This window comes from Aethalodelphis obliquidens, unplaced genomic scaffold, assembly GCF_003676395.1.
Source record: "Aethalodelphis obliquidens isolate GAN/ISIS:26980383/991018 unplaced genomic scaffold, ASM367639v1 scaffold63, whole genome shotgun sequence".
Taxonomy (NCBI): domain Eukaryota; kingdom Metazoa; phylum Chordata; class Mammalia; order Artiodactyla; family Delphinidae; genus Aethalodelphis; species Aethalodelphis obliquidens.
The window spans coordinates 2,267,189-2,294,223 of NW_020838007.1; the positions used below are offsets into that span (position 1 = coordinate 2,267,189).

General features: G+C 59.5%; 3 protein-coding genes across 10 annotated transcripts in view; all 3 read right to left on the reverse strand.

Annotated features, from left to right (window-relative positions):
- Positions 1 to 7,748, reverse strand: part of GNB1L (G protein subunit beta 1 like) — a 45,568-nt gene extending 37,820 nt beyond the window's left edge. The window contains exon 1 of one of the 2 annotated variants that reach the window (XM_027088619.1): positions 7,639 to 7,748. The gene's annotated coding sequence lies outside the window, so the exon portion shown is untranslated. Of the gene's footprint in view, positions 1 to 3,715; positions 3,817 to 7,638 lie in introns of those variants that run through there. The other variant, XM_027088621.1, reaches the window with a different exon arrangement.
- Positions 3,788 to 7,752, reverse strand: RTL10 (retrotransposon Gag like 10). The gene is made up of 2 exons (XM_027088618.1): positions 7,639 to 7,752; positions 3,788 to 6,097 (listed from the first exon to the last, which is right to left on the reverse strand). Exon 2 carries the CDS (start codon positions 5,870 to 5,872, stop codon positions 4,730 to 4,732), a length of 1,143 nt encoding a protein of 380 aa, XP_026944419.1. The 5' UTR covers positions 5,873 to 6,097; positions 7,639 to 7,752; the 3' UTR covers positions 3,788 to 4,729.
- Positions 7,753 to 17,337: 9,585 nt separating this feature from the next.
- The window catches only part of TXNRD2 (thioredoxin reductase 2), a 34,611-nt gene continuing 24,913 nt past the window's right edge, over positions 17,338 to 27,035 (reverse strand). For 4 of the 7 annotated variants that reach the window (XM_027088476.1, XM_027088482.1, XM_027088481.1 and 1 more), the window contains exons 12-18: positions 23,762 to 23,898; positions 21,393 to 21,488; positions 21,065 to 21,157; positions 19,646 to 19,717; positions 19,467 to 19,564; positions 18,402 to 18,620; positions 17,338 to 17,550 (exon numbers count right to left, since the gene is read on the reverse strand). In XM_027088476.1, the coding sequence (XP_026944277.1) occupies positions 18,497 to 18,620; positions 19,467 to 19,564; positions 19,646 to 19,717; positions 21,065 to 21,157; positions 21,393 to 21,488; positions 23,762 to 23,898 (620 nt within the window). In that variant the 3' untranslated portion in view covers positions 17,338 to 17,550; positions 18,402 to 18,496. The remainder of the gene's footprint in view (positions 17,551 to 18,401; positions 18,621 to 19,466; positions 19,565 to 19,645; positions 19,718 to 21,064; positions 21,158 to 21,392; positions 21,489 to 23,761; positions 23,899 to 27,035) is intronic. The other 3 variants (XM_027088479.1, XM_027088477.1, XM_027088478.1) reach the window with 3 other exon arrangements.

Sequence of the window (27,035 nt, forward strand, 5' to 3'; positions counted from 1 at the left end):
GGCTTGGAGGCACCAATTGGACTCCTTGGGATGGGGGGACAGGCCATCATTGCCGGGCCAGGAGGAAATGCCAGGGTGAGGAGCCACTGGTCCAGGAGCTGGAGATGGCAGGAAGGAAGGCCACTTGGGTGTTCTCAGCCGGCCTGCCTGGCACTTAGGGGCCAGGGTGAGACTGGCTAGCAATGGGCTGCCGCCCTGGTTGTTCCCGGTGAATGCACAGAAAAGCTCCATGTTTTACAGGAAGTGGGACCGTTCCCAGGCACCAGCACCGGCCTCTGGGGCCCACTACCGCCAGGAGGGATGGTCCACAGGGGCCAGTTCCCCAGGGCTGACGTCAGTGCCCAGATGGCCCTCCCCAGGGCCTGGGATGGGGCTGATGCCCACGGGCTGGTGCCCAGGAAGTTCCCGTGAACCCAGTCCCACTTGGAGAGGGGCCCCTAAGCATGGTGGTGGTGAAGGTCGCTATCACTTGAGGCCTCTCGGGGCCGATGTGGCACTCCCAGCGGCCAGCAGGTGTCCCTGCACCGTGGCTGCACTTCTGCCACCCGCACAGGCAGGTGTAAGGGCGCGGGCTCACTCCCGACCGCTGGCCCAGGCCGGCACTGCTCAGACACACAGGTGGAAAGCAGCCAGGGACGTCCCTCTTCACCTTCTTACGGCCCCGCCAACAGGGAGACAGGGCACCCGGGGAGAAGGAACGGGCTGTCAAGGGCGCCCTGCAAGCCAGGAGATTCCAGAGTCACGTGAAAGGAAGAATGTTTAAACTTGGGAATATAGAGTAACATCTTCGCACCCTCTGTAGGGGTCCCAGATACAGAACTGGGCACATCCTGCTCGGGGCTGGAGCAGCTCTGCACACAGGGGCGACGTCAGAAGGATGCTCACGACAGCACTGCCCAAGACTGCAAAGATGGGAAACAAACAAACCCATGTCGGGCGTTCTGATGGCCCAGCTGTCTCCCCCAAGTTCCCATGTTGAAGCTCCACTCCTAGCACCTCAGACGTGGTTGTGTCCAGAGGCTTCAAAGAGGGGATTAAGCTTCAATGCGGTCATATGGTGGGCCCTGATCCAATAGGACCGGTGTCCTCATAAGGGGGCGAGGACACAGACACACTGAGGGAGACCGTTGGGGGACACACAGCGAGGTGAGGGGTCTCGGGAGCAGCCAACCCTGCCAACACCTGGATCTCGGATGCCCAGGCTCCAGGACCGGGAGGAAGCACCTCCTGTCGCTTAGGCCACGCAGCCTGAGCAGGTGCGCACAGGCATCTCTCCCCACGGCCCATGTGGCCCCCCGTCACGGCTGCACGGCTGTGTCCTGTGGCTCGGTGCTGAGGGCCCCACCCACTTCGCGGGAGGGCTCAGCAGCTCCCTCAGGCCAGGTGAACGGAGGGGAGTGATGCGCACCACTAGTGGTTCACAGCGGTCCTTCCCCAGTCTCTGCGGTCATGGCGAAACGTAGCCAGTAGAGCCCTGTCGGCACGACCCAAGGGACCACAATGGATGGGGTGGCCACGATGTGGAGGTTCTGTTCCTGCAGCACAGTCGGCCCGCCCTGACCAACACAGCGCCAGCAGCCTGGTGACCGCACTCCTCGCTGCCGGACCTCCAGGCTGTTAACAAGGCGGTGACCCCCACTGGGCACTCACTCAGCCCTACCCCGCCGCCTTGAGGACGGGTGATTCCAATGACTCATGGTTCAGCCGAAACCATGGAGCGAGCAGCCGCCACCTGCACGCGGGCCAGGGTTCAGCGCGCCCAGAGGCCTCCTGCGGTTCACGGCACCTAGAATGTCTGGAATCACAGCAGAAAATCTGCCCGTACCTCCCCATGGTGCTTTTGTGACTTTTTACCGTTAAATCTTTAATCCACCTCAAGCACGGCTGGCACATAGTGAGTTTCACTGTTTTCCAGACAACTGACCAGCTGCTCCAAGTCCTCTCACTGAATGATCCACTTTACCCCCATTAATTGGAAACAGCCCTGCCAGCGTGAACTAAACCCCTGTATTTATTCGGCTTTATTTACAAGTTCTCTGCTCATCCTTCCATACCAATTTCCACGTCCTTTCGTTCCTGCAGCTTTAAAAAATGTTCTGTATCTCACAGTACCTCATCCTCAACACTTCCGGTGTTAGAAGTTTTCTTGGACACGGGCGCTTTACAAACCCTCCCACAGTGCCCATCGTGTCCCAGCTTTAGAAAATGAGACCTCCGGGTATTTCCAAGGGAAGCGAGGGACAGACATAATGGTCTGGAATGCACGCCCCAGCACAGCCCACCCTGAGCACATCCAGCAACCCTGCCAGGCCCAGAGCACCCTCCTCCGGGTGGGCTGCCTACGTGTGCAGAGCCGGGAGTGGCCATGACCCAAGGGCCCTTCTCCTGCCACGCACAGCAGAGCCCCCTCTCCTGGCCCTCTGTGTTCCTTCTCCCCCCAGAGGAGAGCAGCTGGGTCATCACATCTGCCCAAAGGCAGGGCACAGTGCCAGCTAAATATGGGGCAGTCACTTTGCGGAACGATAGGCGCTGCCAGTCTGGAAGGCCAGCGCCCTCCCACCCTCTCCCGACCCCAGGAATGGGTGACCTTGCCCTCACAACTGAGGCCTGCCCTCCCGTCCTTTTCTTCATGGCCAGGGCACACCAACAGAACCCATTTTCCGCAGGTCATCTGTCCAGTCTCTCCCCAAAGCCCCCGGGCCTGCCGTTGCAGATGACCCTCATGAGAGGTATGCTGGACCATAACCTGAGTCTGCAGGAGCCGTCTGGGGCCCGAGGGGGAAAAGGCCCCCAGTGAGACCGGGGGTCAAAACGGAAGATGGAAATCTTGGGCTGAGGGAACTCACTCCAGGTCCACTAAGTGGAGACGGGAGAGGCAGCCTGTGTAGAAGGCTGCTGACTGGGCCACTCGCCCCAGAGGGCAGCTCTGGCGCCCCAATGTTGCCAACGACATCAGACCCATACGTGGGCCAGGCCACAGCTGACCAGGACAGCCTGCAGGAGGAGGGCCCGGGCCTGAGCAATAGCATGGGGGCAGCAGTGTGACCAGGCTGGGCTGGAACATCCAAATTCCTCCACTGGATCAGAACCAAGGGTGCACACTGATTTCTTATCAACTTGCTTGTTTCACTTTGGGGTTACATCAGCTTCCCACCTACTTCTAAGACTCGCAGCTGTTTTACTTATGAGGTGTCTGTGCCGTAAAATACCTCAGAAATAAAACCACCTGAACCCAGAACATTTTCAAGCAAATTACTAATGAAGTAATCCCAACAATGTCTATTTTACTTAAAATTTACCATTTGCTTATTACTTTCCTTCCTAAAATGACTTTCTGATTGCAGTTATATTTCCACTTCTTTTTCTTTCCTATTCTCCAGGAAGGTGTTTTGTTCTCCCAATTATAGGACCCACAGGGGCCTGAAATGTTTGCCTATCTGTCCCTCGGAGCAGATGCACTGTGCCTGTCCTGTGCTGACCTGGGCTGGAGAAGCCTCCCAGTCAGCTCTGTTACTAGAAAACCCTCCCTGTGCAGAGCAGGTACTCCTTCACTCCACCCTCGGCCCTGGGGACTCACAGCCCTGGCCTGCTGCCTGCTCACTTCACCGCTAGCCTGGAAGATAGTTCTCAAGGCCACACCCCTCCCACCAAGCCTCCCACTCCCACCCATTCAGCCAGACCCTGCAAGGATCCAAGTCCCTGCCATGAACCACACCTGCAACGCTGACTGGGTGCTCGCGGCTGGGCCCAGACTCTGCTCCCAGATGGACAAGGACTCACTCAGCCATGGATCCAACCCATGTTTAATAGCACCGACTGTGTAGCAGGGACACGAGGTTGACTGATGGAGCCCTGCCCTAGGGACTCACAGTCCATCCAGAGGCACAAGTCATTACAGTGCTGGGCGTTGAGTGCTGAAGCAGCCAAGTGCACGAGTGGGCGTGGAGGCAGGATGCTGAAGAGCAGAGGGGAGGGCAGCGCGGGCCAAAACAAGACTAGATGCTAACACTGCAGGCAAATGCCTGAAAGGGAGCTGAGACTGGCAAGGAGGCCCCCACTCCACCCTCCTGCATTAAAGCTGTCCCAGTGGGCCAGGGCTGCTGGTAAGCCCGTACATAGGGAAGCACCCTTCTCTGCCAAGACACCCTCCCACTTATACTGAATAATGAAAGCAGCTGCTTTCTCCATGCACCCTTCCTTAACTTCCAGTCCAGAGGATAGGGGACACAGGGAGCAGAGACTGGGGCAGGAGTCAAAGCAGACACCACAGGAGTTAGATCCAAAAGGGCTGGCACAGCAGACCCAGTCCAGTCCCAGCCAGCACTGAAGGGGGTGGGTTTGGGGGGGACTAGTTACAAGGACTGTACAAACTTGATGGGGACTGGTCTACGCAATTCTTTCCAACTAGCGGGAACAGGCCAAGTGAGAAGGCGCTTCCCAACAAGGTGTTGGGATGCAGCCAAGAGCCCAGTGGGAGGCAGCCTCTGGGCCACTGAGTTGGAGAATGAGGGGCACAGGGCAGAGGCCACTGTCCTGCTGTGCCCTGGGGTGGGAGTTTAAGGGGAGCTGTTTGTGCTCAGACATGGTAGACGCCAAACAAGTCCATCTCCTGCCCAGCAATGGGGCAAGTGGACAGGGCACTACCTGGTGCACCCCATCTAGAGTTAGCTGGCAATACCCCACTGTCCTGACAGGGGGGCCGTGGGGTTCCCTGGTCACGCAGACCACTTCATGACAAGGGGGCACTGCCATACCTGCCCAGGCCGTGTTCGGAATCCAGTGCTGTGGGTTGGTGCGTGGGACAGAATGGTGGCTCTCCTAGGGTGGCTGGGGTGTCCACTGCCCCCTCTGGGGTACCTAAGGATGCCTCCTGGCCTGCCTCTGTCTCAGAAACCTCCTCCTTTGTTTTCTGGGGTCCTGGACCCCCTGGGTTAGTGGGACCTGGTTTCTGGGCAGGGGGTTCAGCAGATTCTGCAACTGCAAGGACAGGTTTGGGGGCCGCCTCCCCTGGCTGGGAAGAAGATGGCCCCACGGGACCAGGACCAGCACTGCCTGCAGAGTTGGACAAGGCAGAAGGTTCCACAGGCCCAGAGCTGCTCTCCATGGCTAGCAGCTGCTCAGATAGAGCATTTCTAGATGTGGAATTGGAACTAGAAACAGTGGGGGTGGCCAGAGCAGCGGGGACAGACCTGGGGGGAGTGCCCATGTTGAGGGCCAAGGCCTCTGAGAACCTAGCTAAGTACTGTCTCACTACAGGCAGCTGTGGGGCCACTGGTGGCTGGCTCGAGGCCAGAGGCAAAGAACAGGGCCCTGCAGCGTGGTACTCAGCAAAGTTGTTTGGGTTTTGAATAACTTCCTCAAGATCCTGGCAAAAAAGCTCATAGTTGTCAGGCAGGGGCAGGTCCCCATCGAGGTAGGGGGCTGCCCACGCCCGGGCTCGGCCCGTCAGGCGCCCGAGGATCTCGCAGACGCGGCTGAGGTTGTCCCGGTAGTGCTCAAAGCGGAAGGACATGTAATCACCCAGCTGGGCCAGAAAACGGTCCAGCAGCCAAGGGGAGCCATCGAAGGTGCCTGGGTCTGAGCCGGGCACCCAGTGGAAGTCCACCCTGAGGGGCCGCGGGCCCATGCGCATTGCCGGGGGGCCCCTCTCCGCGGGCTTACAGCCCACAGCACCACTCGCTGACCTCTTCTGCTCCATGGTCGTGCGCACACACACAGGGTCCCCACAGCAGGGCCGCTCAATCCAGGGATCCACTAGGGGGGTGTACGCAACCCCAGGAGTGGCCCCGTCCTCCTGCCAGGGGTGTGCATTGGCGTAGTTGGCTGCCGCCCGGATGGGATTGCGAGGGCCCTGGCGCCGGCCACGAGGCATGCTGGGAGCAGACGGGAGCTGTCACGTCAACTAGAGAAAGAAGGGGGAGAGGAGGGAGGGACGGCGCCCAGAGGGTGGGCAGAAGCGGCGCGCAGACACAACGGGACAGACGGTTGCGAAGGGGTGCTCCAGGCAAGTGCTGAGCGGGGAGCTGACCACTGCGGCCTCAGAAGAGCTGAGAAGAGCTGATGGGACTGTCAGACGCAGGCCACCATCCGAGGCGATCTGTCCAAAAACAAGGTGGGAAGAGTGGGAACTAGGCCCAACCACCACCACTGGGCAGCCGACCCTGGGCCCCCACCAGGAGCTGTCCATGCAAGGGGGCCCAGAGGCCTGCCTGGGAGGTCCCAGAAAGCAGGTACATGCCACCTGGGATGTTTCAAGGGCAAGATGTGATGGCGGTGATGTCAATCCCAGGAGGCCAGATCAGGGGGCCAGATCAGATCCCCCTGGGCTTCCTTGGACGGCCTGGATGGCTGTCAAAGAATTTCAGGAGTGACAATAACAACCTTCACTGACGGCTCTAGTCATGGCCAACAATGACCCCTGATGAGGCTGACCCCGAGGCACGGTGGTGAGTAAAGTCACTCGTCTGTGGCCACACACACCAACCAGTTAGTGGCAGAGGCAGCTGACCCCACCACACATCACCACGCCATTTACAAGCTACGCTTCACAGTCCTGTGAACCATCTCCCAGCCGCCCAAGCACTGTACTGTCAGGTGCACAATGTGTCATAAGATCTTTTTACATCACAGCCCCAGAAGCATGGCAAGCACAACCTGTGTGCCTTCCAGCTTTCCCCCCACCCCCACACCCGTCCTGTGTCTCCTAGACTCATGTCGCTACTCACAGTGCAGCCACCCCCACCCCAAACATATCCTCCCTGCATTCCCCTCCCTGTCAACAGCCCAGAATCCGAACTCGAGTTAAATTCCACTTGCTCTGTCTACTCTCCCCACCCCAAGGTGGTCCCTGCAAAGGGCCTGGAGAACAGTGACCATCATCACCCCTGAGCAGCCCAAAGAAACGCAAAACAAAAAAGGAGGTGCAGTTCCCGTCGGATGCAAGGAGTCCTCCCGCAGTCCAGCCTGAGGGTAGCCACCTCCCCAGTCTCCCTGCAACACGAGGTCCACTCCCGGCCTGCACAGAGCGCTCTCTGCTTCACTCCTCCTGGCGCGATTTCCCCAACAAGCCCTCCACACACACACACACCCCGCCCCCCACTGCTCAACCGGCTCCCACCTAGGGGCGCCAGTCTGCACTCACCTTCGGGGCGGCTTCCCACGTGTTTACCTACCCCCATCTGCGGGAGCTCCTCCAGGGGGCACGGCCTGTTGGTCTTTCCGCCCAGGACCTCCCAGGGCGGCCTGCAGCATTCGGAGCCGCCAGGGGCCCCAGCACCTGCCTCCCCAACCCCCAACGCTGGTGGCGAGGCGGGAGGTGGGGGTCTTCCACCCGAAAGCCCGTCCCATCCTAACGCTAAAAACACGCTAGGGAGGCAGAGACCGAAGACAGCAGGTAAATGCCGTCCGGTCCAGTTTCTCACCGAGCGCTGAAAAAACGGTGACCACGAACCACTCCCGCTCCTGCCCCCTGTGAGGGGAGGCAGCCGCTGCCGTGCGCGCCCGGGACCCCGCCCCGCCTGGCTCTCACTAATTCGGGGAGCGAGGTCCCCAGCCTGCCCGGCGCCGAGGGACCCGGCCCTTCCCCGGGACAGGACAGCGCGCGCCCGGTTCAGGCGCCGCCGCACGAAGCCCACCTACCTGCGGCCACGCGGCGCCACGACGGTCCGGTTCCCTCGACAGCGAGTCCGAGCGCACCTACAAAACGGACGAGACCGGCCGCCGCGAGGCGAGGCCAGGGCCGGCGCGGACCGGGGTCGGGAAGGGACGGAAGGGCGCGGACCCCAACACACTAACCCGCCGGGCACAGCCCGCGACCCCAGCCGCGAGCAGCGCGAGCCCCAGCACCGCCTTGTCGTGCGGCCACGCCCCCTGCGTGCGCGCGGCCGACCCCTACGTCCCCGCGCCGGCTCCCGGAACGCCCCTCGCTGGCCTCCCAGCCGCGCTGCGCCTGCGCCCTGCGTTGTGAAGCCTCGGTAGCGCAGGCGCTTCCGGGCCCTGCCAGCGGGGCAGCAGGACGCGAGGGTTGATGGGAGGGCGCTCAGCCGGACGCCGCGCGGAGTGCCACGAGAGCAGGTGGGGCCGCGTGCGCAGGCGCAGGAAGGGCCGGGTCCGGAGGGCGGGCGGGGTCGCGTGCGCAGGCGCCCGCGGCGCGCTGCGCTGAGGAACGGCTCGGTGCGGCGGGATCGTTGCGTCCACCTGGCTCTAGCTGGGACTCAGGGACAGACGCGGCGACAACTGCACTGAGTGCTGAGCGTCAGGAGGGATGTTGGGGGCCGAGGGCACCTGGGAGGGTTGGCACAGAGGGGCTGCAGCGTTTCCTGGACGGAGTGCCCGGAGAGTACCCGTAGCTGGAGACCAGCAGGGGCCGGGCGCGTACGTGCGCCCAGGAGCGACGGGGCGGGGCTGGCCCCGAGGACCGTCCCCTGAGGAGCCCGGTTCCCTCGCCGTGGACGGGCTGGCTCAACTCACCCCTCAAGGCTGGACCCTGAGCGGCTGCCCAGCCAGCGCCCCGGCACAGGAGGCGCCGGTGCGGGGGAGCGCTGTTGCCCTACGTGCGAGACCTCTAGCACCTCGTGCCCCGGGGCCCCCAGGTGGGGACAGGTTGCCAGGGCCAAGGCGGCCGAGGTCACTGGAAGTGATGTAACACCAGCTCCCTTTCTGCCCTGGTCTAGCGACTTCTTTCATGAAACCATCTCTGAAATGTTATCTGCATTTACAGCCAAACTCACTTGCTTTGATCCTTGAAACAGAATCAAAGATTACACTGTACCTTCTCAGGGTTTGTGGGGCTTTCAGCAGCCTCGCCAAAACTAATAGAGGTGGCACCCAGCCAGGAAACGCCTCCTGGAAGTGTGAATGAAACTTGTATTTTTCGGTTGTGTCTTTCCTAATTGACCTGATAATTTAAACTTCCTGCTTCAAAGGAGAAGGGGAGTTCCCGACAGAGTTCCCGACAGTTTGGCAGCTAAGGCCAACTCAGGGCAGTCAGCGGAGAGTGGGCAGCAGACTTGTGCAAAACACCCAACCACACCCACCCAACTGGGCCACACCATCAGAAAATACCTTTTTGGGTCCAAAACTTTATTTTGTTATTCAGGCCATCTTCTATGTATATATATATTTTAAATTGTAAAATATACATAAAATTTATTTTAACCATTTTTAAGTCTACATTCAGTGGCACTAAGTATATTCATATTATTATGCAACCTTCACCACCATCATCTTCAGAACTTTTTCATTACCCCAAACAGAAACTCTGTCCCCATTAAACACTCCTCCTCACCACCCCTTTCCCAAGCTCCCAGTAACCTCTATTCTACTTTGTCTATATTAATTTGCCTATTCTAGGTACCTCGTATAGTTGGAATCACATATTATTTGCCATTTCACTTAGAAGAATGTTTTAAAGGTTAATCCATGGTGTGGCACCTATCAGACTTATTGTTCCTTTTTAAGACAATAATATTCCTTTCTACATATATACAACATTTTGTCTATCCATTCATCTGTTGGTGGACACTTGGGTTCCTCCCATCTTTTGGCTGTTGTGACTGATGCTGCTGTGAATGTGGGTATACAAATATCTGTTTGAGTCCCTGCTTTCAATTGTTTTGGGTATGTACCTAGGAGTGGAATTGCTGGGTCATATGGTAATGCTATGTTTAACTTTTTGAGGAACTGCCAAATTTTCTACAGTGGTTGCATGAGTTTTCATTCCCGCCAGCGATGCACAAGGGTTCCAATTTCTCCACATCTTCACTAACAGGTGTTCTTTTCTTCTTTTTCTTTCTTTTTTTTTTTTTTTTTTTTAAATAATGGCCATCTTAATGGGCGTGATGTGGTACCTTTTGGTTTTGATTTGCATTCCCCTAGTGACTAGTGATGTTGAGCATCTTTTCATGTGCTTATTGGACCTGGATGTGTGTTTGAACTGGGAGGCCCAGAGGCAGTCGTCAGGCTCTGAAGTGTTCAGGGTTGGTGTCAGGTCTGTGGCTCCCCAGAGCTAGGGCAGCAAGGAAACAGGGACACGCAGCCCAAGAGGTGACGCCAGCTGCCTGAGGACTGCCAGCCTGTTAAGCCTGCCTGTGCTGCTTGCCCCTGGACCTTCCTCAGGGCCCGTCCCTAGAGCCAGCTGGTGGACAGCAGAACCCAGAACCATTCCTGCCATTTCTTTGTTCAAATTTGCTCTGGTCGCTCCTACCTTAGTTCTTGTAGTGCAAGCAATCACTCCAGCTGTCACCTTAGTGTCTTCATTTCTCCCTCATTTTTGAATAATATTTCTGGGTTGGCTTTCTTTCTGAATGTAGATTTCATTCCATTTCTTCTCACCTTCATTTTTTCGATGTGCAGTCAGACACATGTAACGTGTCCTTATTCCTCCAACTGTTCTCACAGTTTCCTCTTTGTCTTTGATTTTCAAGAGCTTGACTGTGATATGCCTGCCTGCCTGGCTGTTTGTTTTTATGTTTATACTGCTTGAGATTTGTTGGGATTCTTGGATCTATAAGTTGACCCAAAATTAATGAAATTTCAGGTCATCATTTCTTCAAATTTTTTTTATGCCCCATTCTCTCTCTTTTCTCCCTCCGAAGCACGATTATATTAAACTTTATTTCTTTTTTAAAAAAATAATTATTTATTTATTTGGCTGTGCCGGGTCTTAGTTGCAGCATGTGGGATCTTTGTTGCTGCATGCAGGATGTGCGTTGCGGCGTGCAGGATCTTTTAGTTGCGGCATGCAGGCGCTTAGTTGTGGCACGTGGGATCTAGTTCCCTGACCAGGGATCGAATCTGGACCCCCTGCACTGGGAGCTCGGAGTCTTAACTGCTGGACCACCAGGGAAGTCCCTAGACTTTCTACTGTGGTCTCTCATCCATATTACCTCTATTGTTACTCTCTATTCTTTTGATTGGACAATTCTTATTTATTTGTCTTCAAGATCATTGACCCTTTCTTTTGCCATCTCCAAACTGTTCTTAAAATCCGTTAAAGTCCATCAAGTTACATTTTCATTTATTGTTATACTTTTCAGTTTTAGAATTTCTATTTGGTTCTCTTTGACCATTTCCGTTTCTCTGCTAAAATTCTCTGTGGTCATTCATTATGGCCAATTTTTCCCTTGAGGACTTACCTATATTTATAAAAGCTGTTTTAATATTTAATTCCAGGGACTTCCCTGGAATCCGCTTGCCAATGCAACAGACACAGGTTCAAGCCCTGGTCTGGGAAGATCCCACATGCTGCGATGCAACTAAGCCCGTGCTCCACAGCTACGGAGCCTGCACTCTAGAGCCTGTGAGCCACAATCACTGAGCCCGCATGCCACAACTACTGAAGCCCACATGCCTAGAGCCCATGTTCCACAACAAGAGAAGCCACCTCAATAAGAAGCCCGCACACCGCAACAAAGAGTAGCCCCTGCTCTGCAATTAGAGAAAACCCGCGCACAGCAACAAAGACCCAATGCAGCCAAAAATAAATAAATTTATTTTAAAAAAATTTAATTCCAACATCTGGATCATCTTGGGGCTGGTTTCTAGGAACTGCTTTCTCCTCCTGGCTAGGAATCACATTTCCACGTTCCTCACACATCTAGTCATTTTTAGTTGCGTTCTGGACACTGATGGCATTTTGTAGAGCCTTTGGAGTCTGTTATCTTCTGAAGTGTGTTGGCCTTTGTTTCATCAGGCCTTCCACTTTGAACTTTTGGAGGCATTGTTTTATTTTTGTGAGGGTGGATCTGTTGCAGTTTTGCCTTTAGTCCTACACAAACCCGTTAGTCTTGGAACCTAATTTTTTCTCGCAAGGTGTGGACTTGCTGTAGTTTCAGGGGAAAGCCCACAGTGCTTGCACAGCCCCTGTGACTTGGTGGGACTTGAGATCCAAACTCTCTGTCCCCCTGCAGTGGATGATCACTGAAATCTCTGCTCTCTCCTCCTTGAGTCTCGCTCCCACACGAGCAGTTCAGTCATCAACCAAGGATCTGACGGGAGTTTACATGCAGGTTTTCAGGGATTTTCTCCCTCATTTCCAGATGCTCTGGCTGACCCCAGCTGTTCTCTGGCACCTCAAGCCAACAGGACTACAGCTTCCTATTCCCATTCTGGTCACTGGTGCCCTGCCCTAGGGAGGGCCCTCAGGGGAAAAGCATATACACGCAAATCTCACTCAGTACATTTCTTTTTCCAGTGGCTGGATTCCCTCTAGATTTTTATTGCTTTTGGTTGATCTTCAGTGCCTTCAGACAGTATCTTTTCTATTTTGTGTGGAGTTGATCACTTTTATTTGCAAAAAAGTTAGCTTTATACAAGCTGCTCAGACACCACCCAGACCAGCCCCTCTGCCCCCTGTACATCTGTCTCCAATAGCACCAATCCAGCTATGCCTGCCTGTATTAAGACACACAGCACCTAGTGGAACACTTGGAGCAGACCTGGCCTCCTGCTCCCCTGTGTGGCCCTGGCACATGAGAGCTGGAGGAGGAAAGCTGCAGGAAGTCAGGTCAGCTCTGAGCTGCACCCCTTTCCACGGACACACGGTGTGTGGAGCTCAGACCTTGCAAAGCAGGCTCCTCGGACCTGTCAGGATGGAAAACACAACATAAAGGCTTCACACCCAGGTTCATCAACAGCTGTGCCTCGAGCACCTACTACACACCAGGCACCATGCTGGGGACAGAGACATGAGGAAGGGAGGCTCCTTCAGGGCAAGAGAGAAACACCATTCCAGGAAGGCTTCCTGGAGGGAGAGCCTTGCACTGAATCATAACCAAGGAGGGGGGCTGGCCAGGCAGAAGGTTGGAGGCACAGCCTGGCAAAGGCTTAAGGGCCAGGCGAGTGCCGTGGGGGAAGTGATCCCACTCTCTGCCTCCCCGCGGCAGGACCTGGTCCTCGCAGCCCTGTAGGGCAGGTGGGGAGGGCCTCCCGGTGCAGTTCCTCGCCCGGTGTGCCCAGGCATGCACCTCTGGGAGGAGGCAGGCGCCGGGCGGGCCTCTGACCTGCAGAGAACGGCTGATGTGAACAACACTCCACTTGTACAATGTCTCCCCTTTGAAAACCAGATACTCCCTGAGCTATGGAAACCCAACCGCTTGCTGAGCGTCAGGACGTTATTATTATAATCACCCGGCCCAGTTCCAGCCACCGGGGCAGGACAATGCGCCTTTGAGGCCGCAGAGGGCTCGCCTCCCATCCACCCTCTCCCACAGGCAGGGGCCTGGCTGCACCTTCATGCCCCACGGGGCACCTGGGGGTCTGGGCATCAGTCTTCTCACTTGTCAGGTGGGGGCCCAAAGAAGACACGTCCAGATGTTGCTTCCATTGCCTCCTGTTCTGTAACACATCTTGACCCTGGTAGCTCAGGAGCCACTTACATCTGCTTTGGGGGAACTTATGGGTATGAAAATTCTTCAAAGATACTAAGACCATCAGGGGCCACTAGCCATTCTTGCCATCATGGGCTGCATGCCTCGATAACCTAATTATGAAAAGGGGGCCTGTGGGGGGCCATGCCCAGTGCCTGGAGCCCTGGCCGGGTCAGTGGCTGGCGGCCAGGCAGGGAGCTGGGCCCTGCAGGCTCCTGACCCCCAGCTGCTACGTAACAAGGCCACAGTGCCTGTTGCTCATGGTTCTACTTTATTCCCAAGCTTTTGGTGTTACTTGATCATCAGATTTATGCCATAAAGATCCCAAATTTATTAGGAAAATAAAACCCCAACAAACTTAATTTCATGGAACTGCAGGCTGCATCACTGTCCCATGAAACCCTAGAGGCCAGAGTCTCAAGGCTTTAGCCAGGCCTGCCTCTCCTGTTTGCTTCTGCTGTCGCCGCTGGGCAGCCCGGGGGCAAGGCTGGAGCAGGACCAGCCAGGCAGTGAGGGCTCGGTGATTCCTGAGCTCACCTGCGTTCGTCAGGATTGGGTGTTCACCCTGCGGGTGCCCTGTCCCCAGTGGGGTCAGCTCCAAACAACAGGCACGCAGAGGGAGGTGGTCCTCCTGCTGCCCACTTGGACGGTGCTGGTATGGCTGCTGGGACCCGGGCTTGGGTTTCAGGATTAGGGACACCCGAGCACCATAAGCCACGTTTGGCTGGGATTAGGCGGGCTCAGCTCTAAGATGCTCTGCTGGCCCTGGGAAGGCACAGGTGCTTGGCTGGGGCCCAGGACGTGCAGGGTTCCCAGAGCCCTCGGGGCAGGCCCAGAAACCCGAGAGATCTCCAGGAGCTGGGCCGCAGGGAGGGCCGGCCAATGGGGAGGAGTGGGCCTGGGGAGAGCAAACGGGGAGAGCAGGAGTCTGCCTCGGGGCAGACTAGGCTGTGCTTCCCCCCACAGACGTCAGACCCAGGTCTGAAGGCCACAGCCCACCTGTCCTGAGGCCAAGCTCCTGCAGACCAAGAAGCAGCATCTATAAAACAGTCTTCTCCCTCCCAGTGTTGCCCAAAAGATCCGGTGTGTCAGCAGGAGCGGGTCTCCTGCCGGACCCTGGCTACTCGGGGCAGACAACCCAGCTACTGTCCCCAGGCACCATGGCACCCGCCCAAGGGGATGCCATCTGTGGCCATCGGGATCAGGCATCACTTCCACCAAAGATGCTTCCTGACAGGACTGGGCCAGCAGAGGGATGTGCTGTGGGACCTTGGCACTACAGCAGAGACAGGGCAGGGGACACTCATGGGGCTGTTTGTGATGTGGCCACCTCGGGCCCAGGCACCCTGCTGGGCTTGTTTGCCCCAGGGGTGTGTGGGGGCATCTCCCAACCTGTTTCTGGCAGTGACAGGCCCACAGCGTCCCCCCACGTGCACCCGGACTAGGACCCAAGGGTGAACTGAGCAGGACCGGTGGGTGCTGACCAGAAAGGAGGTGGGCAGTGGAGGTCAGGGCAGGCTTGGTCAAGCTGGGCAGGAAGAGGCCATGGCTCAGGTGAGGGCACCCAGGGGCCCTGGGCTCCCAGAGGGGCTCAGGGATGAGTGGGGGCAGCCTGGGGCTCTTGGTGGCCTGGCCCAGACCCGGCCAGCATGGAGGAGCCTCTCATGGTGGACTCGTAAGGACCAGATGCTTCCGTGAGTGATGTGAGTGTGGGGCACTGAGGCCTCACTGTGGGGGGTGCCCTGACTGGGGTGGGTCGGGCGCCCAGAGCCTGAATAGGGTCCACAGGGCTCAGTCATTCAGCCTGGTGGCCCTGGGCCTCTGGACAAGCGCACTGCCCAGCCTACTCACGGCGTCCCTCTTGCAGGGCCCTGGGCCACCTGCACCGCGGCAGCTCCTGGAAGCTCAGCGTCAGGTAGTGAGTGGTGGGTGAGGGCCTGCTTCAGGCCAGGACACCAGCCACGTCTCTGAGCTGTTGCCTGGCTTGTGGCCACAGGACAGATGCCCCAACCTATGGGCACCACCTGACAATGGCTGTTTCTCACAGGGCAACTCCGCCTGGAGGATCCCTGGCTGGACCTGGCGGTCACCTATTCAGCCAGGCCTGCCGCCGCGTGAAACTATGGCTGAGGCATGTGTGGGGTGGGTGTTCCCTGCTACCCACCCAGCAACACTGGGGGTCACCACACGGCTGTGGGATGCTGGGGGGCACCCACGGCCTGCAGAGGGTGTGTAGCCTTGAGGACTGGTCACCCTCCCCTGTGTATCCGCCTCCCTGGGGGCCCAGGACCTCGGGGACAGCACCTCAGGGGGCTGGGAGAGGACTGGGGTGGCGGCAGAGGGCTTCCCAATGGAGGGAGAGGCAGGGGAGGGGTGGGCTGGCCCCAGCGGCAGCTCCCCCACGTCACTGCACAACTCGCAGCCACAGATGAGTGCAGGACATCGCGGGGTCATTGTAGGTTACCCAGAACAATCCGAGGAATTAAAGTCATATTTTCATTGCACCATAAAAACATGCCAAGGTGCAGGAGGCGGCCCTGGGCCCAGGTGGAGAGCACCTGGCCTGTGGGGTTCTGGCCCCTCCCTATGCTCCCTGGGAGGAGGGATTGGAGCCGGGCTTTGCCCAGGGAGGGGTCTCAGGCCACGCAGTGAGCGAACCTGGAGCCAGGCAAGCCCGAGGGACACACAAGCAGGACAGAATGCCCTGTGCCCAGCTCCGGCCTGAGACCCAAGAGTACAGCAGGTGCCTCCCCAAGTGCAGGGCGGGGGACTGGGGGTCAGCGAGGGAAGCCTGGGTCTGCACACACCACCCCACTGGAGCCCCCAGGGCAGGGGGATGGGGGACATGGCCGGGCCCTTTGTGGCTCCTGATGTTTGGGAACAGGGCCAGGCCCCTGCCTGGGACGGGGAGGGGGTGAGCCCCGCGTGGGGGAGGGGCCTCCACACTGCCGGCGCCCCAGGGCTGTCCCGAGCACTGTGGGGGCTTTGTTCTCCCTTCGGTGGCCACACAGGCTGCGTGAACCGGCCAAAGACAGGATGTCGCAGGCACAGCTGGATCGAGGCTGCCCTGGGAAAGGGGCACTGACATGGGGCGGCCGCCTGTCAGGTACGTGGGGCTCCCAGCCCGACTGCATCACCCGGCATCACAGTAAGCCGCGAGGCCGCGTCAGGTCCCTCTTTGGCCCCATGCGGCCATCCCAGTGTCCAGGGCCCCCCTTCCATCCCGGTCAGCTGACCCCGCAAAGCCCACCCCCTGCCTCCAAGGCTGGGAGGCCATGCTCAGCGCAGAGGGAACCTCCTCGCGGGGCCACCAGCCGGGCGTTAAACGGGACACGGCTGATCGCGCTGCATTTGTCAAGAGGCCTGGCCCCTCCCGGCACTTGGCGTCTCAATGGGGCGTCTGAGGGCCGCTGCACACGCTTCACGCGAGCGTCTGAGTTCCCGCAGGCCCATTAAGGCGCAAAGACATTTCTTTGTTCGCTGACAAGCAGGGTCCCACCCAGGGCTCCCGGGCGGCAGACTAAGTGATGTTTTCTTTGGGAAGACACGAGATTAACCGCCGCTAAAGCCCCAGTACAATACCGGGCCCTGCCCGTCGCTGTCAGCGCCACCTCTCCGCGGTGACTGACAGGTGCTGGGGGCCTCCCTCCCCGTCAGCCTCCATGTGCGGGATTAGCCTGAGCCCAGCCAACAAGCTGGATGGGGCCCCGGGAAAGCGGAACATTCGGGGGACAGGGCCTCAGCACCATCCCACTCCTGTCACCGGCCATGACACTGGCAGGTGGCTCTGGAACACAGCCTGCGTTCCCAGGAGGCTCTGCTCCAGGAGGAAAGGCAGGGTCCTCCGGGGCGGGGTGATGGGGACCCCCCGCACACTGACCCCAGCACAGTATGACTCGGAAGGGATTCCCCATGGTGACGGATGGGCGGCCACCCCGGGCGCGTCGGGGACATCATGGGCAGGGCACGCTTCCAGAAAACACCCTCTTTATTTGTGCCCTGGAAACGCCAGTGAACTCAGACGTGGGCAGCCCGCGGGGGGTTTCTGAGCAAGTCGTCATCATCTGGCATGGGCGGGGGTGCGAGATGCAGGCCTGGGCCATCCCTGCAGGGTGCTCGGCGGTTGGTCCAGATGCACTGGGCAGGGGCGAGGCTCACCCGGGCTCGGCCTCCAGCATCCTGCCTGCCGAGGATGGGGGTCAGCATGGGGTGGCCCCACGTCCCCACACCCGCCCGCACACAGGGACTCTCGGGGGACAGAGAAGAAACCAGCCAAGGGGTGGCCCTGCCCTACCAGGTCGTGCATAACTGTTAGAAACACTCTGAAATGATAAAGCTCATCAGAGGCAGCCCTGTCCAGGAGGTGTGGAGGAGCCAGTGCCCTGGGTGCCCCAGGAGAGGCTCTGGGCCTGGCCCACTGATCCTCTGCCGTGGCTTGGCCCCTCACGCCCACCTGTGGGCATCCCGTGGGTGCTCACTGCTCTGTCCACAGTCCCCCGGGGCCCTTGGGACCCCAACCCAGGAGGAGCCGACGGCCAGGGGTTGCCCCTCTCAGGCTGACAGGCGGAAAGGCCCCAACCACAGGCATCCCCTTGGCTGGGGTCAGGCAGGGACTTGCTTATTTCCTCCTAGATGAGTCTCAGGACAAACATCACACCCCGGGGCTTCTGGCAGCCCACTCAGCCCGGCTTTGCAAAGTCTAACAGAACCAGACTGTGGGTGGCTCTGAGCACGAGGCTGCATCTCCACCTTCTGGGCAATAGAGAAAGGAGCTGGGCTGTTCTGAGCGGGGCAGGTGGTAGGGAGGCCCACTGAGCATTCCACACCCTGAGTCCCCAACCCCCCCGCCCCCAGGACAGGCGCTACGGGGTGACCCCGGCCCCCAGACACCGCCTGTACATGAGGAGCAGCAGCAACCCAGCTGGGGTCTGGAGTGCCCTGTGGGGGGTGGGGCCCTCTCGGCAGGTGCAGCTTCTCCTACACCTGGAGAGCAATTCACAGTGGCACCCTACTCCCCTTAAACATAAGACCTACCTGGCATGCGTACCTGGCTCTGAGCCTCTGCTGAGCCTGGTCGTGGGGGCAGAAGTCATGCTGAGCACCCTGGGTCTAGGGATGGCCGCTTAGCCTCAGCAGCCGGTCACGGTGGGGTCCAGGCCCGAGCGCTTGGAGATGCGCAGCTTGGCCACCTCCTCGGCACAGGTTGGGTGGATGCCCACCGTCCGCATCACCTGCTGGTAGGAGGCCCCACACCTGCACGCCGGGGACAGGGGATTCGGGGGACGAGTCAGTGCAGGGAGGCGTGTTCCAGTCCCCCTGCCTCCATCCTCAGGTGGTAGCACACGGGGGAGAGTTGGGAGGTCACGGTCTCCTCACCGTCCCCCAGCCCTGGCCCCCCTCCTCTCTTCTCCAGCTGGCAGCCAGGAACACCTGCCAACACCTATGCTGGCCCCGCCCCACCTCCCTTAGAGCAAACACCCCGAGCCTGCAGCAGCCAGGCAGCCCCACCTTGGGGCCCACCTCCCACCTGCCTGGCCTGGCCTCCTGCTGCCCCCAGCCCACCAGGCACAGGCCCACTCGCCCTCCTCTCTGAGTTCAGCCCCCTCCCTCTGCTTCACCCCAGCCCTCCTGCCTCTGACAGCCCCTCACCAGCTGCCTGGCCTCTTCATACCCAGAAACCCACCCCCACCAGAGCTTCCACAGCATGGGCCCCGGGGCCCCGCCATGCACAGCCTGCAGCTGGGACCAGCCCCACAGGACACGTACCCCCCGGGAGGCCCTCCCAGCACACTTGATGCCGAGGCCCTGCTCCTGACTGACTGGGCACTCAGCCCCCAACCCTCATTCTGAGCAGAGAAGACCCACTGTGCCCCTCAGGCCTGGCTGGGGACATGAGCCTGTTCCCCCCGGTTGGCCCGGCCAGAGATGGACATGGCCACCTCTCAGGTGACCGACCGGACCCGTCCCATTGGGCAGACACTCTCTGAAAACATGACCACGAGTGACCCTGATGTGGCAGACTTCCGACAGCGGTGCCGCTGACTTTCGGGGGACCCCAGCCTGAGTGTCACGTAACGGCCCACATTCCTGTGGACTTACTTGATCCCCAGAGCAAATCCTTGAGTAACTTCGCCAGCATTGGGGCCAAGGAAGTGCAGGCCCAGCACCAGCTGTGGGGGCTCCCGCAGACACACCATCTGAAAGGCACATGGTCAGCAGGGGCGTGCGCGGCCGTGGGGGCTCTCTCTCATCCCGGCCAGGCCCACGGGGATGCTCACCTTTATGTAACACTGGGACGCATCCCGTTCAGGCACCACGAACTCCAGTGGTTTATAATACGCGTGATAAACCTGGGTGACAAGACACGGATTCCTGGGTCAGCGGCTGCAGCAAAATAAGCCCCGGGGGCATTTTACAGCTCGACAGGCTGTGGGCACAGTGGGGGGTGGGCCGGAACTGCCCGCTCAGCCTGCAGGTGTGGTCTGGGGCAAGGACAAGGCTCGGCTGGCCTCGGAGGCACCCCTCTCCTCCCGGCACGGCAGCCTGCGGACAGACGCTCTCCCACCAGGCCCAAGACCCCCAAGAACTACAGCAGCGGAACGGGTGCCAGACTGGCCACCCTCTGACTTGCCCCAGAGCCCGAGGCTCAGTGCAGGCACGGGCACCGCCCAGGAGCACAGCCCAGGTGGACACTGCAGAGAATGGACGGGGCGACCGCAGGCAGTGGAAGGGGGGCCCGGCCGCCCGTCTGGCCTCCCTCGGGCACCTCGGTTCTTGCCGGGCCCTCACTCGAGCCAGGAGGCGGGGCGGGCGCGGCCCCCACCGGAGCTGCTGGACAAAGGCTTTCAGCGCCTGAGAAGGGCCGATAGCGCATTCGGGGCTGCGGCCGAGTAAAAAATGAGCAGAGCCCTCACATGTGCTGCACAGCCATTATTAATTAATGCAGCTTCAGAGAATATTGTTCTAACGAAGACAGAATTGAAAAGAAAACAAACAAAGGGCATTTGGCCATTCAACATTGTGAAACATAAAACAACATCACGGAATGCCACGGACACATGTCCCAGGGCACTTGTGATGAATCGAACAAAAATAGCAAATAAAGTGCCGTTGATGGAGGGAACCGGGGCGCAGGGATGCAGGGCAGGCACTGGAGCCCGGGGCGCTCATTCCCAAAGGGCCCCTGGCCGCTCTGGTGGCCACGTGGGTCCGGTTTCTCCCAGCCCGCCTGCAAGCTGCCACAGCACCCACAGCCCACCAGGCAGACCCCAGAGAAACCCCCGTCTGATGACAAACCCCTCCCTCCGGGGTGGGTGCCTGGGTCTGGGCTGACAGAGGCCCACGAGGACCAGACTCGTGGAGGAGGCACAGGGCCAGGCGGGGGCAGAAGGGCAGGGGTGGAGGCGAGCAGAGGTCGGAGGGCAGGAGGAGCCTTTCAGGTCAAGGCAGACATGCACCCCCCTGAGGTGGGCCGCAGCCCAAAGGCCTCATCATTCCCGGGGCTGCCCGCCAGCACCGCCAGCCCTTCACAGCCATCGTTCCGGGCCCCACGCCTCGCCCTGCTAAGCTGCAGGCCCCGGGAAGCAGGACGCCAACACTCCCGCTTGCCGCAGGCCTCTGTGGGGGGCAGCCATGATGGGGTGGAGGGCCACACAGGCCTGTGTCCTGGCAGCCCCCTCCCTGGGGCCCTGACTCACCTCCACACGCTCCTCTCCATGGCGAGCCACGGCCTCCTCCTCTGACAGCCCCACACAGCCATACTCCAGCGGTGTGAAGACCGTCGTGGGGACCTGGAGGGTGGGCCAGGATTAGGCACCAGAGCGAAGACCCACTGGGGTACACCGAGAGCGGTAGTTGCAGGCTAGTCCCTGGACAGGCAACCCCCTCTCTTGTTCCCGGGCTGCACCTCACACACAGGTGCACACGCACACGCACATGCTCGCATGCACAGACACACGTGCACCCCCAGAACGAGCTGCAGCTCCCACAGGCTGGAAGTGGCGTCTGAAGAGGAGGGGCACTCACGTTGTCATAGTCCATCAGGTCTGAGGACCGACTGCAGAGCCGCTGGGCTAAGAGCCTCCCGGCCATGATAGCCGTGGGCGTCAGCTCTGGCCGTCCCTGGGAGGTGGGAGCACGGGGTTACTTCGGCTTGACCCTCAGTGGGGGTACCACCTTCCCAGTGGGGCGTCTCCCCCAGACGCATTTTGCCTCTACTTGTCCCCGCATGCTCCCCTCTGTCCTGCTCGTGGGGGAGACAGCTGTGGTCACGGCCCCTTCCCTGGAAAAGGGGGTGAGCCGCTAACAAGCCTGGCCACACCGCCCATACCCACTTGTGACTTCTCTCAGGACCCCTTCTTCACATCAGTGCCTTTGCAGAGCTGCCCCCACAACAAAGCTCAAAAGGGACCCAGCCACCATTTACCCATTCGCACTAACGGATTCGGGCTAAGACGGGCCCTGGGAGCAGCAGTGGGCTCCGACACGCAGCTTGTCTGGCACGTCAAGCCCATTACCGAGCCCAGATCGGACGCCGTTTCATGGAGGCCTCTGCCCCAGGGTGTGTCCTGCCGGGGAGCAGGGGGTGGCACAGCCCCCGTGTCCCCACACGCATTGGCCTGGGGCTGGCTGCCAATCACCCCTGCAGCAGCAGGAAATGCAGATGTTGTTTGACATTCCAGAAATGAATGGAGATCGGCAGCGATAAAGCTGTGTAGGCAGCCCGTGCATTCCACCGGCCTGACTAACTGACTAACGGGGACACAGCCCACACGGCACACGAGGTCTCCCTGAAGCACAGCTTCCCCTCGCCAGACCCCTGGGGGTTAACGCTTCTTGCTGCTCAGAGTGACCTTTCTGAGGGAGCAGGCTGAGTGTTTTAAGACACAGTACTGCCCAGCTAAGCAGCCAGGTCCCCAGGGCAGTGAGCAAGCATGAAGCCTCGTCCATGCCAATGGGTCGACTAGGTGGCCAGATGACCCAGCGGGGGGAGCGGCTGGAGCTCTGACGCACCCAGCGGGCTGTCCCCGTGGTCGCGACACAGGGGGCTGTTTCCGACACAGCATCTCATGAGCCTGGGTTCATGGGGGGCTTGAGGCTCAAGCGGCAGCCAACTGGCTCCCATCTGAGCACTGGCCACGGCGGGGGCGGCCCCTCTGGTACAATGGGGACACTGGGGCCAGGCTGTAGTGCAGGACAGACTGTCTCCAGATGAGCAGGCTGGCCCTTCAGGAACAAAGGGAGGCCCAGCCGTGCATGGCCTCCCCGCGCCCCCTGCCCCATCTCCACGTGTGTGCCAGGCTCTCTGGAAGCCCCCCACCTATCACAAGCTGCAGCAGAGGCTGGGGAGGCTGAGGGAGGGGCAGTCCCACAGCATCGATGACGACTGCCACCTTTCTGACCCCCACACTGAGCATCTCCTGACACCTGAAATAGCTCATTTGCTTGTCATCTGTGACTGTGACAGAACATCACCTCCACGAGGGCTGGGACTTCTGTCTGTTCCTGCAGTGACCCCAGAACCCAGAAAAGTGCCTGGTGCTCAATGTGTGAAGAATAAACATAAACTAACACCACAGTGGGTTTCACAGCACCCCCAAACTCATATCCCCCCAGTACCTCAGACTGTGCCCTCCTGGGAAGTTGGGGTCTTCGCAGGGATAATTAAAGTGAGGATTGACGTGAAGTCAGCCTGGATTCAGGTGGCCCTAAATCCAGGGACAGGCAGGCCCCAGAGGAGATGCTTGTGAAGATACCCGGGGCCTCAGAAGCTGGACCTGGCGAGGAGGGTCCTCCCCAGAGGAGGGAGCACAGCCCTGATGCCTTGACCTCGGGTTTTGGGCCTCCAGAACAGGAAGGAACAAATTCTGCTGTTCTGACCACCCAGTTCGTGGCGCTTTGTGGCAGCACCGTGGAGAGGCCTGCTAGGTCTGGGGGCCCAGCCTATGATTGGGACCCTGCCCTGGCTGCCCTCCTCGGGACGCGATGCACGTGTGCAGGACAGGCCGACTGATCCTGAGGCGCCAGGGCTCATAGCTGAGCAGCCCCCGGTGTTTCTGGGCCCTTAAGCGGGGGGCCACTGACAGATGCCTCCCAAGCCAGGCTCATGGGGGTGCGGACCGCCCAAGATCAGAGGTAAACCGAGGCCAGGAGGTCGAGGCCACTCCATGGTGTGCAAACAGACACCATCCCTCAGAGCTGACCCGTGAGGAGCTTCACGGCAGGATCTGTGGACGGTGCCCCCTTGTCCGCCCACCCGTCCACAGAGAGGAGGAGCATGGAGGCGGGGGTGATGCCAAGTCCTCCTGGGGCTCAGCGCAGAGCCCGTGTGAGCCACAAGGCGGGGGTACAGGGTCGGGGGACGGGGTGGGGGCAGGCAGTGGCGCAGGCCGTACCTCCGCCACGTCTCCGATGGCATAGATGTGGGGAACGGAGGTGGCTTCCTGGGCATCAACCAGGATCTTCTGAGTGTTGGGGTTGGTACGCACACCAGCCTTCTCCAAATTCAGACCTCTGGTTTCTGGAACTCGGCCTGAAGGACACAAAGAGCAAGGCTGGGAGGTTTTCGTTAGTGGTTCTGACCGAGATTCCTTGTTTTATTTAAAACCCTTCTCAGAATGTCCACTTAGAATTGGTAAGACATCAAGCACCAACAGTGCCAAGAGCCTCAAACACGCGCTCACACATGTATGTATGTACACACACACGTGTGTATACATGTGCACACACAAACACCTGCATAGAGACTCAATGAAAGGACGGAGCAGGAATGGGGAAGAAATGGGGTGGATGGGGAGTCAGCAACAAGACCCTCCTCAACACATTCTGTGATACAATTTTGTTTCTTTAAATCATATACACAGTTTATACATATACATATTCAAAAAGTAAAATTAAACGTGGAAAAAAATCCCTATAACCTGTAAACAACCTAAAACAAAGGGGCCTATTGTAACAGAACACGTGGAAAGACAACTCGGGAGACCCTGCGAACCCACATTGGAACTGTACCTCCGAGGGTCATGTCCCCACAAGTGAAGATACTAACAGGTCCTACGTGTCACTCAAAGAGGATGGTTCAAACTCCGTAACGTCAACTTTGAATTGGAAATTCATGATTTTTTAAAAATACAAGGCTCCTGGCTCTGACCACAGAAACGGTGTAGAAGCAGCAGCAACCAAGGGCGATGTGCCCCCAGCCCCAGACTGTGATCCCTAAGCCCCTCCCCGCGGAAGGGGCCGGACTCCGCGGGGCCAGGTACCCCAGGCCACATGGTGAAGTGATGGACAGGAAGGATCAGCACGGCCGCAGGCTCAGCCCGACAGGACCTTGCAGCCTCTGAAAGCATCAGCCCAAGGGGAAGTCGGAAACAGGACCCAGGCCTCACAGACACTGGGGCCCCATGCCTGTGTGCATTTCCCGGCAGGGGTGTCTCAGGGTCCTCACATGGTCCCCCGGGCTGGCCTCCGCCCCCACCAAGACACCCCTCCTGCAGCTTGTGCGAGGCAGGACGGTGCTCCACGTGGGTTTACCTCTCTCTGCCACCAGGCTGTGGCCTCGTGTCCCCACATCTGGCAGCGGCCGTTCCCCCAGCACCCGTGGCGCATGAGCTGACCCAAAGGAGGCAGACAGTGCGCACAACCTCACCCCCCCACTCCCCGGGCAGCCCCAGCTCCGAGACCTCCAGGGCCTGCACTGCACACCCACCCATCCCTGCAGGCAGTCAGCGCACGAACCCTGCTCTTGGGGGAGAGGCCAGAAGGGGAAATGCCAGGCACTGCCGGCTCCGTGTGCTCACAGCCTGGGCCCCGTCACAGCTGAGCTGCCTCACCACCCTTTCTCTCCCAGTTCAGACGATGTGGCCTCATCGAGCCAGGGCGGCAAGGGCCACTCTTCCTGCCCGACCCCAGGGGGGCAGCGGGTGGCCCCCGTCACCGTGGCTGGGGGATCCCGATGGCAGGACTCATGGCTTCAAAGGCACAGTTCCCACAGCTTCCATGGCTCAGGCCCCAGAGGTCGGGTGGTGGCTGGTGGAGCCCGGGGAGGGGAGCCTTAAGTCTCCAGCTGCTCTCCTGGCGGGAAGTCAAAACACAGGCTCAGCTAAGTCTGCTTCTTGAGCGGATGGCTCCGGCCTCTGCATTCGGCTCGGCCCCAGTAATCGGGGGCTGAGGGCTGGCGCCCTTCGCCATCAGATTGGACACGGGCAGTGCAAGGCCAGGAGGGCCCCACCTTCTGACGGCACCAGTACTGGCCCTATGGTCCTGATGGAGACCCATGAGTGCAGAGTGGGACCTGCCGCCTGCCCAGCATCCTGCCAAGGTGCCTGGGGACCCAATGGGCACCTGGGAGGGGACTGGACTGTGCTCCCAGAGAGGAGGGAGCTGGCCCCACAGGCAGGACTGGAGGGCATGGGCTTAGTGGGCGACAGTCCCTTATGCAGGGGCTCATAGCTCAGTCCTCAGGTTCTTCCCCAGGCCCCCGGGCCCTGCGCCTCCCGGTGACACTCTGGGCTGGGGCTGGAGAGTCCGAGGGCAAAGCCGGCAGCACTTGGACCAGCTGCTCTGACGCCGGCCATGCTGTCCCAGGCTCTCCCTTGCACCCGCCTGGCTGGTCACAGGAGGTCAAGAGTGCTTCCTCCTGCGCCTGTGGTAACCATGGTAACTACACACCTTGCAGATGCCAGCAAACCATATCCCAGATCCCGAAGGAAATAAAGATAAATTTGAAAGTAGTAACAGGAGACGGTAATATATGCTGGAGTTAGGTGGCCTCTGCAGTCCATTTTGAAGCCAGGATTTTTTAGGACGTTCTGCATACATGAACTTGGAAAGTATGTGGGATGTGTGAGCCAGGCCACTGGTAAAAAGAATAAATGGATGGTTCATGGGGGGTGGGGGGCAGTACAGTGAAGAACAGGCCGCATGCAGCAGGCAGTCCACTGACGCTTCCAGAATGAAGAGTGAAGGAAGGGAGGGGCTGGACCAGGCAAAGCCCCAGGGGCAGCCGCGGGCACCTCAGGGCTTGGAAGCTGGGCCTTGCGGGTGAGGCCTGGGGTGGGCAAGCCCTCGACAGGGGTCACACAGGGAGGGACAGGCCCACGCCCTCTGCCGCGCTGCCCCCTTGTGCTCAGAGCAGGGGGTCATGCCCTCCCTTTCAGCTCAGGCCCAGAGCCCCAGAGGAAGATGGAGAACGGGTGTGGGGTCCGGGGGGCTACCCAGTGGCTGGTCGCTCGGGCGCCAGCTCAGGCCCAGGCTGGGCTTACATGGCAACGGTCACGTCGTCCTCCAACTGCCTCCCTCGCACCTTGTGTGCAGGTAGTGCTCCTTCCACGATTGGTGGAGGCCCGTCCCGGTCACCCTGCATGTCACGGTCACACACTGCCCTGTCCGGCACGCGGGCTGCCTGCTCCTCGCCCTGCACGGGGTTGGTGGGTCCCAGGATGAGGATGGCACCCTCAGGGGGGCTTCGGGGCGCAGGCAGGGCTGCCCCCTCCTCAGTGGCAGTGGGCTCTGCTCATTTGCAGGGCGGTGGGGGGGGACTGTGAGGATTGAATTTGCGCTTCTTTGACTACTAGTAAAATTCGGTGTTTTTTTGGCCACATGTTAAATTAGCTGTATCTCCTCTTGAGAATGTCCGATACTGCCCTTTTCATTCATTTATACGCATCC